The 13,348-nt window shown below is 30.2% G+C and overlaps 2 protein-coding genes across 7 annotated transcripts in view; one reads left to right on the forward strand and one right to left on the reverse strand.

The window, feature by feature from the left end:
• Positions 1-13,348, forward strand: part of Fas1 (fasciclin 1 Fas1 domain-containing) — a 294,183-nt gene that overhangs the window by 194,150 nt on the left and 86,685 nt on the right. The window lies entirely within an intron of this gene.
• Orc3 (origin recognition complex subunit 3) overlaps positions 1-13,348 on the reverse strand; it is a 116,636-nt gene that overhangs the window by 101,391 nt on the left and 1,897 nt on the right. Inside the window, exons 8-14 of one of the 3 annotated variants that reach the window (XM_086904480.1) lie at positions 13,084-13,281; positions 12,868-12,984; positions 12,509-12,697; positions 12,190-12,423; positions 10,678-10,797; positions 9,172-9,239; positions 8,276-8,942 (exon numbers count right to left, since the gene is read on the reverse strand). In XM_086904480.1, coding sequence (XP_086760606.1) covers positions 8,849-8,942; positions 9,172-9,239; positions 10,678-10,797; positions 12,190-12,423; positions 12,509-12,697; positions 12,868-12,984; positions 13,084-13,281 — 1,020 coding nt within the window. In that variant the 3' untranslated portion in view covers positions 8,276-8,848. Of the gene's footprint in view, positions 1-8,275; positions 8,943-9,171; positions 9,240-10,677; positions 10,798-12,189; positions 12,424-12,508; positions 12,797-12,867; positions 12,985-13,083; positions 13,282-13,348 lie in introns of those variants that run through there. The other 2 variants (XM_012492265.3, XM_086904474.1) reach the window with 2 other exon arrangements.

Here is a 13,348-nt window from a genome sequence, read left to right on the forward strand (position 1 = left end):
TTATATTGCATAATTTAATTTGTTTTCGTTTGCCCACTATGTAATCCATTTTTAACAAATATTCTGATCGATGAATTCTTATTGCCATGATCTTCGTAGCAAAATCTTAATTTTCCAAAATATAAAAAAATGGAACCGAGTGCAAAAGAATAAAACGAATCTCGGATAGACATTTAAATTCAAAAAAGCAATTCCACAACGAGGCTCGACGGGCATTAAAATTCGAACGGAAGCCAAAATCAAAACCAATATACCACAATCCTCGAGATATTGAAATCTGAACGCACCATTTCCTCAATTCGTATTCCTCGAACCTATCCATCCCTCGATGGCGACCAATAGCGCGCCAGAAGGAAGGTCTGTCTCGGAGATTCGGGAGAGAACAAGAAGGTTACATTTCCCACGGGAGGCGGGTATTCTCCTTTCATTTTCAGACTTATTTCCATCCAGGATGGAAAGAAGCTCGGTGCTCCTAAGACAGTCCTTCGAGTAAGTTGGAGGAAGAGTCCACGGGGATTGTGGATGCGGCCTCGCTACGCCATCATCCGTTCCACGACGCGGAAATCAATCTCAGCAGCTTCTCCGTATCAATCTCGCATCACGCCTAAACCATCATCGTATGTTCGAAGTCATCGTTCCACCCGCCCTCAGATTTTATCCTTTGGAGAGGAAAGGCTGCTGCGGTGAAGAATGCCGTGTTGAGCTATCTTTGGACGAAGAAAACGGGCTCGAAGGGGGCAAGAAGGGGAGGAGGTGGCTGTCGAAGGTTGGAAACGCTTGTCTGGAAAAACGATGGGCATATTGGCCGGTGTGCCGTGGTGAATCAGTTTCCGCTAGGAAACTCTGCTGAGAGAAACATCAATTCTAGGGGGTGAACGCTGTGAATACAAATTGCACCATCTGACGCTCGTTAAGAACCCGTGAAACCAGTAGATCGTATTTCTTTCTCTCGTTCCTGATTTAGACAGTGTTTTCACGGTGTTTCGAGCAATATTGCGCGTGATCTTAACCGAAATCGCGTTGGAGAAATGTGAACGGTGATTAGTCGTGTATTATTTGGAAATATGTATAGTTCAATCTAGCAATTTAAATATTCCGGGTAAAATTTGTTCTTATCTGCAGCCTTTATTCTTTCCTTTTGATTGAATGTAGTGTCTTTGATTGTTACTGACTGCTAAGATTTATTATAATATTTCAATCATGATCCTTCTTGAATGAGATTCTTCATCATTTCTTTAATATCAATTTGGATATTATCCTTTGAATATTAAAAATTTATTTTTAAATTTAATAAAATTTGAAAAAAATATTCAAACAATGAATAATGGAAGCCATTGTCTTAAAGATTATTCTAGCAAACGGATGCCACTCGATTCGTTGAACCGATAATCATTGCAAGAGGTAAGATTAATTTCCAAGCCAATGATTGATGCACGTCCATTGTTATAACTATTGTTTACCAATTAGTCGTCGTACGATTATAATTGCTAATTAGTAGCATACTTGTGCATAGTTTTCACGACTGATAGTCTAATGATGCCCGCAAACGTACGCGTCGTTGATTTTAAATATTACTCGATAAAAATTTATCCATGAATGGAAATATCAGTAAATTAAATTGTTATTAACGTACTGTCTCGTTAAATTTTATTAAAATTCAAATTTCTTTTTTTTTTTTTTTTACATTTTTTTATAGTTTTCAACAAAAGAGAAATAGACCTTGTGCACATTTAAATACGTGAATACATCCATTGAGATATTTTTTGCACAAAATTTCCACTGATGTGACACGAATATACTAGCAATAGACAATAGTTGCACTTTCAAATAAAATAATCTGAGTATATTTTAAATGCAGATATATTCGGAGACTTCTAGAAATCGAAATGAAGATAAAAGTTGATAGGCGGGAAATTTTTCCTAAGATCTTATTTTCCCAATTATAGGGAATTTAACTTTTCACTAGAATAGCCTGTACGTACGCAACAGTTATTGATCGTTGCGATCTTACCAGGAAACGTTCCATAATGTATAACATCTTTAACTTGCTCAACAGAGTTCTCTCTAACAAAAAATTTCAATAATTTTTACATTTTCTTCTTTTCGACTTATAACTTCGTAAACCAGGATTTCAATTATTCATAAGAGTAATACGATACATGATGTCTCATAAAAAAAATTCATATTCCGTCAAATATAAAAAGTTTATTACACACACACACACACACACACACACACACACACACACATCATGTCAAAGATACATTTTTATTACTCGAAGAAAAATATTCAAATTGCAAAGAAAAAAAGAAAGAAAGAAAGAAAGAAAGAAAAAAAGAAATATCTCGATGAAAACTTTCAGCGTGGCCATCTCATATTTCAGTATGACTTACACGTACACATCATTCATAATTTACGATCTCGTCTGATATTCGCGCCAACAGCCACAAAGATACTACTATCCTACGTTGAAAGATATGTATATTCTCTATGAAGTTCACGCTTGCCGACTAGAATAAAGGATCGACTTCCAGTGGAAGTGGAATCCTTTTCACGATACGAATAAGTTAAGGAAGATAACCTTAAAAAAAAAAAGATATCGAGATCACGACGATTGAACACCAAATGCTTGGAGAAGTTTAGTCGGAAAACTGATTCTACTCTTCTGGCGCGAGTGATCGACTTCGAAAAGTGGAACCTTTCATAGATTTTTCTTGTCAATGGTTACTCGCTCGATCGTGCAGACGTAAAGAGAGATCGATCTCAGCGCCAAAGTGGACGGAGATTGAATCAACCGGCAAAACGAGCAAATCGTTTGTACTACTTTTTGCATGGCCGATTCTTGTGACTTGTCGTGTTTCTGAATCGCGAACTTAAAGACCGACAAGTTTCTTTTAACGGCGTTAAAGAACTGGCAGACAGACTTCCACAATTCCACGGTTCTTGAAAGGTTTGCGCTGATCTTTTGTTGCCTGTACGTTTGAGACAGTTTTTATACCAAATACTTAAATTTTTAAATAGATTTGCTGTATGTTAAATTTTGATTATAAAAGATACGCATGATGCATTATGGTCTTTTTTTCTAAGGAAAAAAAATTTTGGCTTTAACAATCAAAGATGTAGTTTTAATGTTACTTTTGAATATTCCAGAAATATTTATTAATATAAAATTATACTTCTATTAAGGCTCCTGTTTTTGACTATGTAACAGATTCTTAAAATTTAAAATATTCCTTTTTTTAGTCGTCGAGAAAATCTATAAAAATAAATTTATCATATTCTGCTCTGTTATTTCCTTGCGTTTTGTGCCAGCAAATGAATTTTTATCTATTCTACATTTATAAATTACGTCCAAAAAATACGCATAGCTAATTAAAGAATTATATTCAACGAAACAGCGGTATTTAAGATAGCTTAATCCTGTTACAAATTGATACCAAAGAAGAAACGACTGGTCGACGCGTCTCGTCATAGGCGCGGACGTTTTAATTACAAAGAAGAATAAGATACTCTGCGCTCTTTCTTTCTTGTTCCAACAACGGAATCAACGTCAATCAAGGAACTTCGTAACACGTTCAAGGAACACAACCCTCTTCGGTTTAATTAAACCGTGCTAGCACGATCAGTAATCAGTACGGTCAGTGATTATATGAAAATTACACAAAGAAACTAATCGCTTCATTTTGTGTCTATATTTTCAACAAATTTTTACAATTAAATTTTGTAGAAAAAAAAAACAACGAACTTGTAGTAATTAAGATATATTCGCTTTTCAAACAAACTTTGAACTTTATTTAGGTAAATGAAATGCATATAAATTCTGCATATGAACAGTATAACATTTATTTTTATATTTTTTCATAGATAGTCACTTTAAAAAATATTTTAAAAAACATATTTAAATGTGTATTAAAATAACCTGTATATATAGATCTATCTATTGCGAAATTAAAAATCTGTATTAATATAAAGATAACTATGTGTTTTAATATTCATGCACATATTAAAAATTCCTATTTCGAGTCCATTCAAGTGCATGGATGAATAGATGAATGGAGAATACACAGAAAGAGGGATGAAGGATATATTATAACTCGAAAAAGATCTACTACATGTGGATCTTAATGTTGATATTTTTCTCAGAATTAAACAAATTCTTTCTCTTTACATTTCTTCTATGAAAATGAAATACGAATCAAATCATTTTTTCTTAAAAAAATTTTTGATTAAAATTCATTATCATGATAAAAATTTTATAATATATACGATGAATATTTAACTTGGAATATATTAAAAATGATTTTAATATAACAAACTCGAATTTTTTTTTTTTTTATTCACTATTAAAGTCAGGAATAAAATTAAATCGAATGAATCGAAAGAAATCTCCGTAATTATCCATATTTTACGAAGCTAAACTTTGCTAAAATAGTAGTTGTCTGCAACACGTCAGACGGAAAAGAAAATCAGCCATGGGAATTCAATTAATTCTTCTCGACATTCGTTCACTCGTTAAAATGCACGAACGATTGCAACCACTTTTAGAAATCCTTTTTCCGCCGTCACCTTCCTTTTTACCAATTCGAAAGTAACCGTTCAGTTCGTTCCTTTATTTAAGGTCTATTGATATTCGATATTTAAAGAAAGAAAAGTAAGGGGAGGCGAGAGGAGAGAACGATTTGCGAGAGGAAAATAAAAGAAATAAAATTTGGATAAACGGTGAATCGTTGAAATTCTCACCATGGTTGGTACAGTCGTATGCAAATGCACGTCATACGTCATCAATATGCATCCAGGAAGTTAAATTATTCCGTGGATGAAACGGTACACGCGATGATTCCTAACCAAGTTGAATGGGATCATTCATTGATTTAACGGGTTACAAAGTTATTAATGCTATTTTGTGTATCGCGTTATGCTTTATAATGTACAACTGAGAGATTGTTTTGTTTGTGTAAAGGTAAATAATAGAATTATATCGTTGTTCGATATAGTGGATATCGAACTTGTCTGTTCTCGCTTATCGTGTTTCTCAATAATGTATATTTTCATAAATAAAACTGTTTGAAAATTTAATTCGCGATTTTGAAACTTTTATTAATTTTATTTATGATTTTTCTATAATTTCTTCTAACGAAACAAACAACAAAAATGAAACTTTTCCACTTATAAATTCATTTATCTATCCATCTATTTTTGATAGTTTTCTGATTTCTAAAATAAAATTTTATCATTTATTTTTGTATTCATTAACTATTGAACAACTCCATCTATTTATAACAAAAGATATTTCTTTCATGGTTTTCCTTATTTCTCTAAACTTCGCCTCGTATTTTAAAAAAACTACTATTTTTATACCTTTTCACTTAAACAAAGATAAGCTAAATTCATAAATGGAAACTACAGAAACTCAGAATATAATATTAGATTAATACTAAAGTGGGGAGATGTTGATCTTAATCAAGGAAACAGGTGAAACATCCATATTATTCAACTAAACATTCGACTGTACTTGTACTATAGCACCATTGTTAGACTTATTATAAATCTAAAATTAGAAAATATCTTAAAACTATTTTACATTAATATTTTATACATTATTTAATTTTATACTAACTTTATACATAATTAAACTTTTAAGTTTAATCTTTCAAACTAAAATTTCTCTCAATAGAAATTTAGACTCGTTCAATGAAAAAATAGTATAAATGTATCCTCTACAAACAAATTAAATTTAAATTTATCTACTATCTCTCTGAATTTTTTCAAATTATGAATTTTACTATTGTTATTACTAATTTTTTATATCAATTCTCACACGATTACTTCTCGATTAAAAAGTTAAATAATTTCCTTAAATTTCACATTTCTTCGAATTAGACATCGAGAGAGCAGGAATTAGGAGTTAAAATCAAGCAAAACAAGCGGAAATTAATCCAGTCAACCTCGAAACAACGCGTATCTCGGTAGTTACGTAGTTGTAACTCCGGTGGCAGAAATCTTCAACATCGATCATATCGCGAAACGGGCTTTCAGGGTCGTATACGGTTCAAAGGCAGGTGGATCCGTAAGGAATGTGTCAAAAGCCCCAGGCCAGGGCCACGGTTAAGCGGTTTCTACCTTCGTAAACGTATATGATAGATGGCACGCGTTACGTCCATGCATTGAATAGCGAATTAAATTCTGCTTGCTTCACAAATTTACCCTTCCGCGGTTTATCTGCATCAGACACCTGTCATCCATAGTATTCACTTTGCCTATGTGCGTTACACGCCACGCATTCCACGTGTGAAATGTCGATAATGAGGTTTCGTGTTGACGAAAGGAAAAATCGAATGCTGTGCATCTCTGTGTATCGTGTTATAACTCATATTATGTTTCAATAAGAAATGATTATTTATAATATTTTTTAAAATTGTTAAAAAAAATGGTTTTTATCGTATCTTTTATGGAACAGGCTGATTTGGAATGATATTCTTCAGAATTATTTAAAAAGAAATTATAATGAAATTGTAAAAGAGAGAAGAAAGGAAATCTTTTATTTGGGATTTGTTAGTGGAGTCATTAGTAACGCCATCTAGCAGAGTCGTTCCTTAGACATCGTATATAAAACTTGAGTCAGAGAATTTAATGATTAATTCATTATTGTATCAATCGTAATGGAATTGATATTGCGATGATATTGATCGATATTGCCAAAATTTGACAATATTATTAGAATATTGTTTAATTTTTAATTCGTACAGTTATAAATTCTAAGTTAAATAAAATTATTATTTAAGAAATTGATTCAAATATTAAAAACGAGGCATGGAATAATTTTATTCGAGCATTGATAGATGAAAAATATTATCGTACAAAATAAATAATAGACTAATAGAATATTTCGAAATTAAATAATAAATAGGATATTTGTTAAACGAAATTCACGAATCTTTTTGATAAATATTATTTTTTAATACTATATGTTAACAATTTTATCTTCTTTAATGAAATTAACAATACGAAAAATAAAAAAAATTAAAATAACAGATGGAACATAGATGTTCGAAAGGAAAAAGAGACCGATATATTGTGTCGTAAAAATTTATTGTTAGTGATACGTATCGTAAAAAATACTGTACGTTTGCGATTTTATTTAACATTTAAACAAAAAGCCAATAAAATCATGTCCTATAAATTTTTAACCGTATCACGATTCGTAACCAATTCATGAACAATATTTCATAAGCAAACCTTAAAAAATTACACGTATAGATATTCTATATGTAAATAATTAAAAATAAAATTTGAAAATACATTTTCGAGGTTTAAAAACGTATGAGAACATTCTAAAATCTTTTCAAAATTATTAATTATTAAACCTAATTATTTTTCCTCATATTATTTTTTATCATATTCAATTCAAAACGAATAAACTTCGAATATATTAATGGAAGATTAATATAAGTAGCAAATTTAAAGATCGAACGATTTTCGCAATTTCGATACAGATTATTATTATCAATCAGATCGAAGTTCTGGTAATTTCTCAAACCGTATATATCTAATTGTACGTAGCGAATAAAATTAATTTTCAATCGTATCTCGTATCGTATCTCTACAATTTATCACATTTAATCCGAAATTACGCTTATTAATTAACAATGATATTCAAACAAATACATGCATACAATACCAAGACCAAAAATTTAATTAACGATATATTCCCCTATCTAGAAGAGATTAATTAAAACAATTTTCTTTTTATTGAAAAACGATATTACTGAAATTAATTCATAAATATTTTATTCATTAAATAACATATTTATACCAAATATTCCACGAAAACGTTTTTCATATCCTCGTATCAAATTATTTTCTAAAATCTATTTTTTCGTGAAATTTTAATAATCCAAACAACGAAGATTACAGTTTGAAAATGATCGTCTTCAAAATTACTCTTTAAACCTAACCATTAGAGAGTGATTAAAAAGTTCCTTAGAATATAGTGCAGGGGTTATACGTGTTATCGGGTATTAGGATATCTAACTTAGAATGGGGAAAGGTAAAACGCAGTTATCCCTAATCATTATAATTATCCTCATAAATAAAAATGTTTCTTGGCTATACTTCTGTTTTTCCTCGCCATATCGTACTCCCTCCATTATCTAAATTTCATCTTAACTTTCCCCTTTGGAAGCTAGGGAAGTGTTTGTGTCCGGAAACTTTAGCACGGTATATTGTGCTAGAGAATATTTCTTGGAATAAAAATAAAAATAAAAATCACACAATGTTTCGTCTTCCATTTATTAATTGTTTTCTTAGTAAAAAACATATCTCGAAAAAAAATTACAATATGTGTGTACTTAGAACAGTACAAAATTACAAAAGTACAAAAATAATTTGTATAAACCAATCTATGTAAATGAATATTTAATTTTTGCAATCCTATTACTCAAAAATATTCAATTTAATTTTGCTTTTAGAATGTGAAATACACCTATTTATATTAAATATTTTATAATTGGAACAATTGATGTAGATGTTGATGGATTATTGATTATAAAAATAGAATAAGAAGAAAAAATTCAATCTAAGAAAACAAGCCTTATCTAATTTTGATTATTGAGTTCATAGTTTGATGAATTTTAATTGTATAACAAACATACAATTAATATTTTATCAATAAATTGATTATATCCAAAATCTACCGAATAAAAAATAAACAATTTCTTTCAATTCTTCTGAAAAAAAAAACTTATAAAAATCTACAAGAATACTTTTCAAAATATCAAATATATTTTGTAAAAAAATAAATAAAAAAAGTAGAAAAAAAAAATACAAAAGACTAAACGCGAAATAATAATTATGTGAGTCGTTTCACGTGATCGGTCTTCTTTCGTGAACTCTTAATGAAACCTAGAAACTCCAGCTCTGCGACCGCTTGAGCAAAACGAGCTCTAAATCTCCGTTAAGGATACCATGAACCATGATAAAATTCACACGTGTTTCCGTGTGAATTATTCAAACAAGAGGCATACGATCCCGGCGAGTAACCGCCACAAGGCTACGATTTCACCATTACGAGCTATGATATGAATTTCAAACGCATCGTGGCTAGACAAATCTTCCTACTACGTTCCATTTACTCCTCGACAGTAGAGAATGTGAGAAAGTGAAAAAGGATACTGTAATTTCGGATCCACGTCCCTTTGCTCCTTTGCACTGCTTGTTGGATCCACGATAATTAAAAATGCCTGTAAGAAGTGGTCTGGTCTAGATATAATACAACTTTATATGCAAGCTAAACATTTTTATACGAGAGAGGCAGAGGATTAATCCTTAAAATCCCAAGCATCATACGTGAAAAGCCAAAGATCCGAATTTTTCTAAGTGTGCATACAAAATATTATATAAGTTCTATTAATGTGAATATTGAACAGTTAAAATAGAAAAAAAATATTCAATTATAAAGAATCTATTATTATTAAAAATTTCTGTTTCTTTAATTTATAAACATGAAGTTTTTTAAGCTGTTTAAATATGTGAAATTGTGAGAAAAAGAGGCGAGAAAACAATTTAAAAAATTATGATATTAGTCGAATATTTTTAACGTTAAAAGTGGCAATATCTTAAAGGCAAGCGAAACTTTGTTGCTCCATTAAAAACCCGCCTTTCTATGCGAATGTGGCTTAACGCCTTACGATCTACGAATGTGGTCGACATCCGTGAAAATGGAATTCCCGAGAAATGCTCGTATCTCCGTTCATTTTTCCATTTCATGGTGCAACTCTTTCAAATAAGAAAACGTAAACGTCGAGAATTAGAGAAAAGCTTTTAAGATTTATGATTTAACATGTAATGAAAATTAATTTTAAAATGTATTATATTTTAAATAATTCGACACATATATTTAACTTTATGTAAATTCCATACCACGAAAAATAAAATAAAGAACGAAACAGAATTTGATATATTTGTATTTTTATATCTCGATGCAATAGAATAAAATACATCAATGTATGTATCTGTAAACAAATGCGTAAATTTGTATTAAAATGTTGATTTAAACTCGTACCATCATCCTATTCATAACTTTTAATAAATTTACGTTAGCACAAAGTTCATGCACTATATAATTAAAATTAATAAATGAGCCTATGAATCATAGCAGATAGTATACTAAACCAAATTACAGATAAATCTTTAGAATTCGAAATAACACAATAAACAATAGATTTTACGAAAGTTAAGTATATACTAAATCCATCAAATCATATTTTAAAGCATACTTAAAAACTATAATTAAAAATTTCACAAAAGATTCGACTATTTCAACCACAACAATCCAATAAATTATAACCAAAAATACCCGTAAATTTTTACTGTAATCTTACCTTTGACCATCCTTTCTACAAGCCCAACTAATTCATCAAATCAATCCATGTACTTTAATTCCCTTTGTCCAAAGCTCTGCGAGCCTGTGAATTTTCCAAGCGGTCGCTTAACGACCGCGAAAAAAATAAAACAAACCCCCTTAAAATACCCTCCATCGACCAAAAAGCCCATTTACAATCGCGTGAATCATTCACGCCGCGACGAGTATCGATTAAAATCAGGAAACGGACGGCATACGTGACCATAAGTATAACCGTGATTAACCTGTAAACACGAGCACGAAACGATTGTTGTTACCTGGAGCCAGTCGTACATATTGATCAGTTTCCTGGATTCCAAGTGCAGCTTGTAAATTATACTGAGGTCAGGCAGCGTGGACGGAATGGCGTCGTCGTTCTCCAATTTGCAGCACCCGCACTGAAATATGTATTTCCAATTAACTTAGGATACAGACAGGACAGGACAGGACAGGAGACATCGACAAAGTACCTTTTCCGCTATCGTGAAAAATCTACAATCGATATTTGCAACGATGGCGCGAATAGAAGGGTCGATGGCATGCCGGAAGAATCAAAAGCAACAATAAACGTGGCGTGAACGTGGAGGAAAACGGTCGTTGAAGGTCGCGAATTCAATCCCTTTTCGATGAGAAGCAATTGAATCAAGATCACGAACACTTTTGTAACGAATTATATTTCGAATGGAATGAGTGGAGGATAGATGAAAAAAGAAGAAAGAGTAAAAAAATATCGAATGCGAGGGGATGTATTCTTCCCGTGAAATGAACAAGTAATATTTCCTTGATTCGAGAGAAAGTTTAATGAAAAACACATCGTGTCTTGGATTTTTTTGGAGAAATAACGAAACTTGGATTTAGATTCGCATGTATATTTTAAACGATTGAAAATTGGAATCGATGAATGTGAATTGTAATAAAATTTTGTAATTGTATTTTATGTAATTGGTTGTTGATTATTAAGATTTGAAAAAAGAGAGGATAAAATAGTATATGTACATTTATATTTCCATTCATAAATCAATGATTTTTGTTTGAAAAGAAATTTGTGGAAGGATTTTAAAAATATATATTTATTAATTTCGATTTCCCTTTAATTATAAATGTAAAATGAATTGCACGTTCATAATAATAATATTATTATTACGATAATATTATAATGATTTATGAATGGAGATGTAGTTATGTATTAATCACGTCATTAATATTAGAATCCGGATGCAGTCATTTTAACTGTTTTCGTATTTTGTTTTCTTATTTCTCTTAGTTTTAATATCCTTACAATTAATGTAGCACTAGTATTTTCATATTCAACTCTTATTCTCTTACAATATTAAAATTCCATATGTTATTTAAAATGATTACAAATTCTCTTTGCCATCATTTAAAAAAATATTTGATACTTCATTATGTATAGAATTTTAAATAAAATGTGTTAATTTTATTTTCACAATTATGTATATGAAAATATGTGTATGATTACTTTTATATTTTTATATTTCATATTGATTACTCATTTTCACATTTTCATAATAAAAATTTAATAAAAATATTATTAAATATACCGAACAATATTTGTTTATAACATATGCACATAATCAACAAAATGTAATAGAGTCAAAATGACTGCAGGTTAGTAAGATTTTAGATAGAATGAAATTTCTAAAATTTTACTGTTAATAATTTCATTAAGATAACACCTTATTTTCAAAAATTATACATTCTATTCACGTTAATTAAAAGCACACCATGACCACAGCATAAAACCATAAAAAAAATATTTTCTCACTCACGTTTAAGTACACTTGTGGGTTATTTAGTCCAGTATGAATCGCAGATCTCAAAGATCCTCGAATATGTTGCTTCGCTAAATTACCATCGTTGAAACAAAATATCTCATTTCCTGGTATATAATTAGGATTAACCAAATAAACGGAAAATACTTTCTGGTCCAAATAATCGATCAAATCCTGTTGTGCTATTTTATAAGGCGATTTAGAGTGTGTTTTAGACATTTTCAATAATTTCTACAATAAAATACAAAGCAAAAATAATTGATTTTTATTTTCTTCCTTTCTTCGATTTTAAAGATCATTGAACATTAATTCAAACCTCTTTCAATTGAAGTCGACTCAGTCTTTCACCCGTAGAAACAATATCTACAGGTTTTTCTGCAACTTCTAAACTCGATTCGTCAATTCTTTTTTCAAAACTCTGCAAATCTTTCTTGACTTTTATCATATCTGAATCTTTTGAACTTGCGATAATTGCTACCAAAGATTTCAATTTTGAGAGAAGTTCCTGCTTGGATAAAAAGGTCAATAATTGCAGACATTCTTTGTACTCTTGAGATTCTTTCAAATTGTTCAAATAAACCACTGTTGTGTAAAATTCACGTAACTGGAATAATTTTGTAAATTTTTCTTGAATTCTTTTGTGAGGGAAATAAGTTTTTCTTTTTTGAATTATACCTGTTTACCCATTGGTGCATTTGGTAATGTCGACACGAAATCGTACAAACATCTGAGTATTAACAAAAACCGATGCATATATTGATGGAAATTGTTTAAAACTTGGATCAATATTTCCTACAATATTGAATATAAATTTACTAAACTAGCTGTAATTCAATACTTCTTTAGTTGCAAAATATAGCAACTTTAGATTTAAAACGATTACAAATATACCTTAAATTTACTATTTTCAAGTAATTCATCTTTGTTCTCATCTTTTGTCAATTGTTGAATATGTTTTTCTATAGAGGGCAATTTTTTAATTTCATCCAAATCTTCATCTGTCAATGAAGACATCCTACTTTTTATTTTGTGCGGTTGACAACAAAGAGAATTTATATTATTTGCATAAAAATGTTGTATCATGCATATCTAAAAATTTAATAATCAATTGAAATTGTCAAAGAAACATCAAAGAAAATAAACAGAAACTTGAAAA

This window comes from Apis florea, unplaced genomic scaffold (genome assembly GCF_048593485.1).
Source record: "Apis florea isolate Af1SG1 unplaced genomic scaffold, ASM4859348v1 contig_1615_pilon, whole genome shotgun sequence".
Lineage (NCBI taxonomy): Eukaryota > Metazoa > Arthropoda > Insecta > Hymenoptera > Apidae > Apis > Apis florea.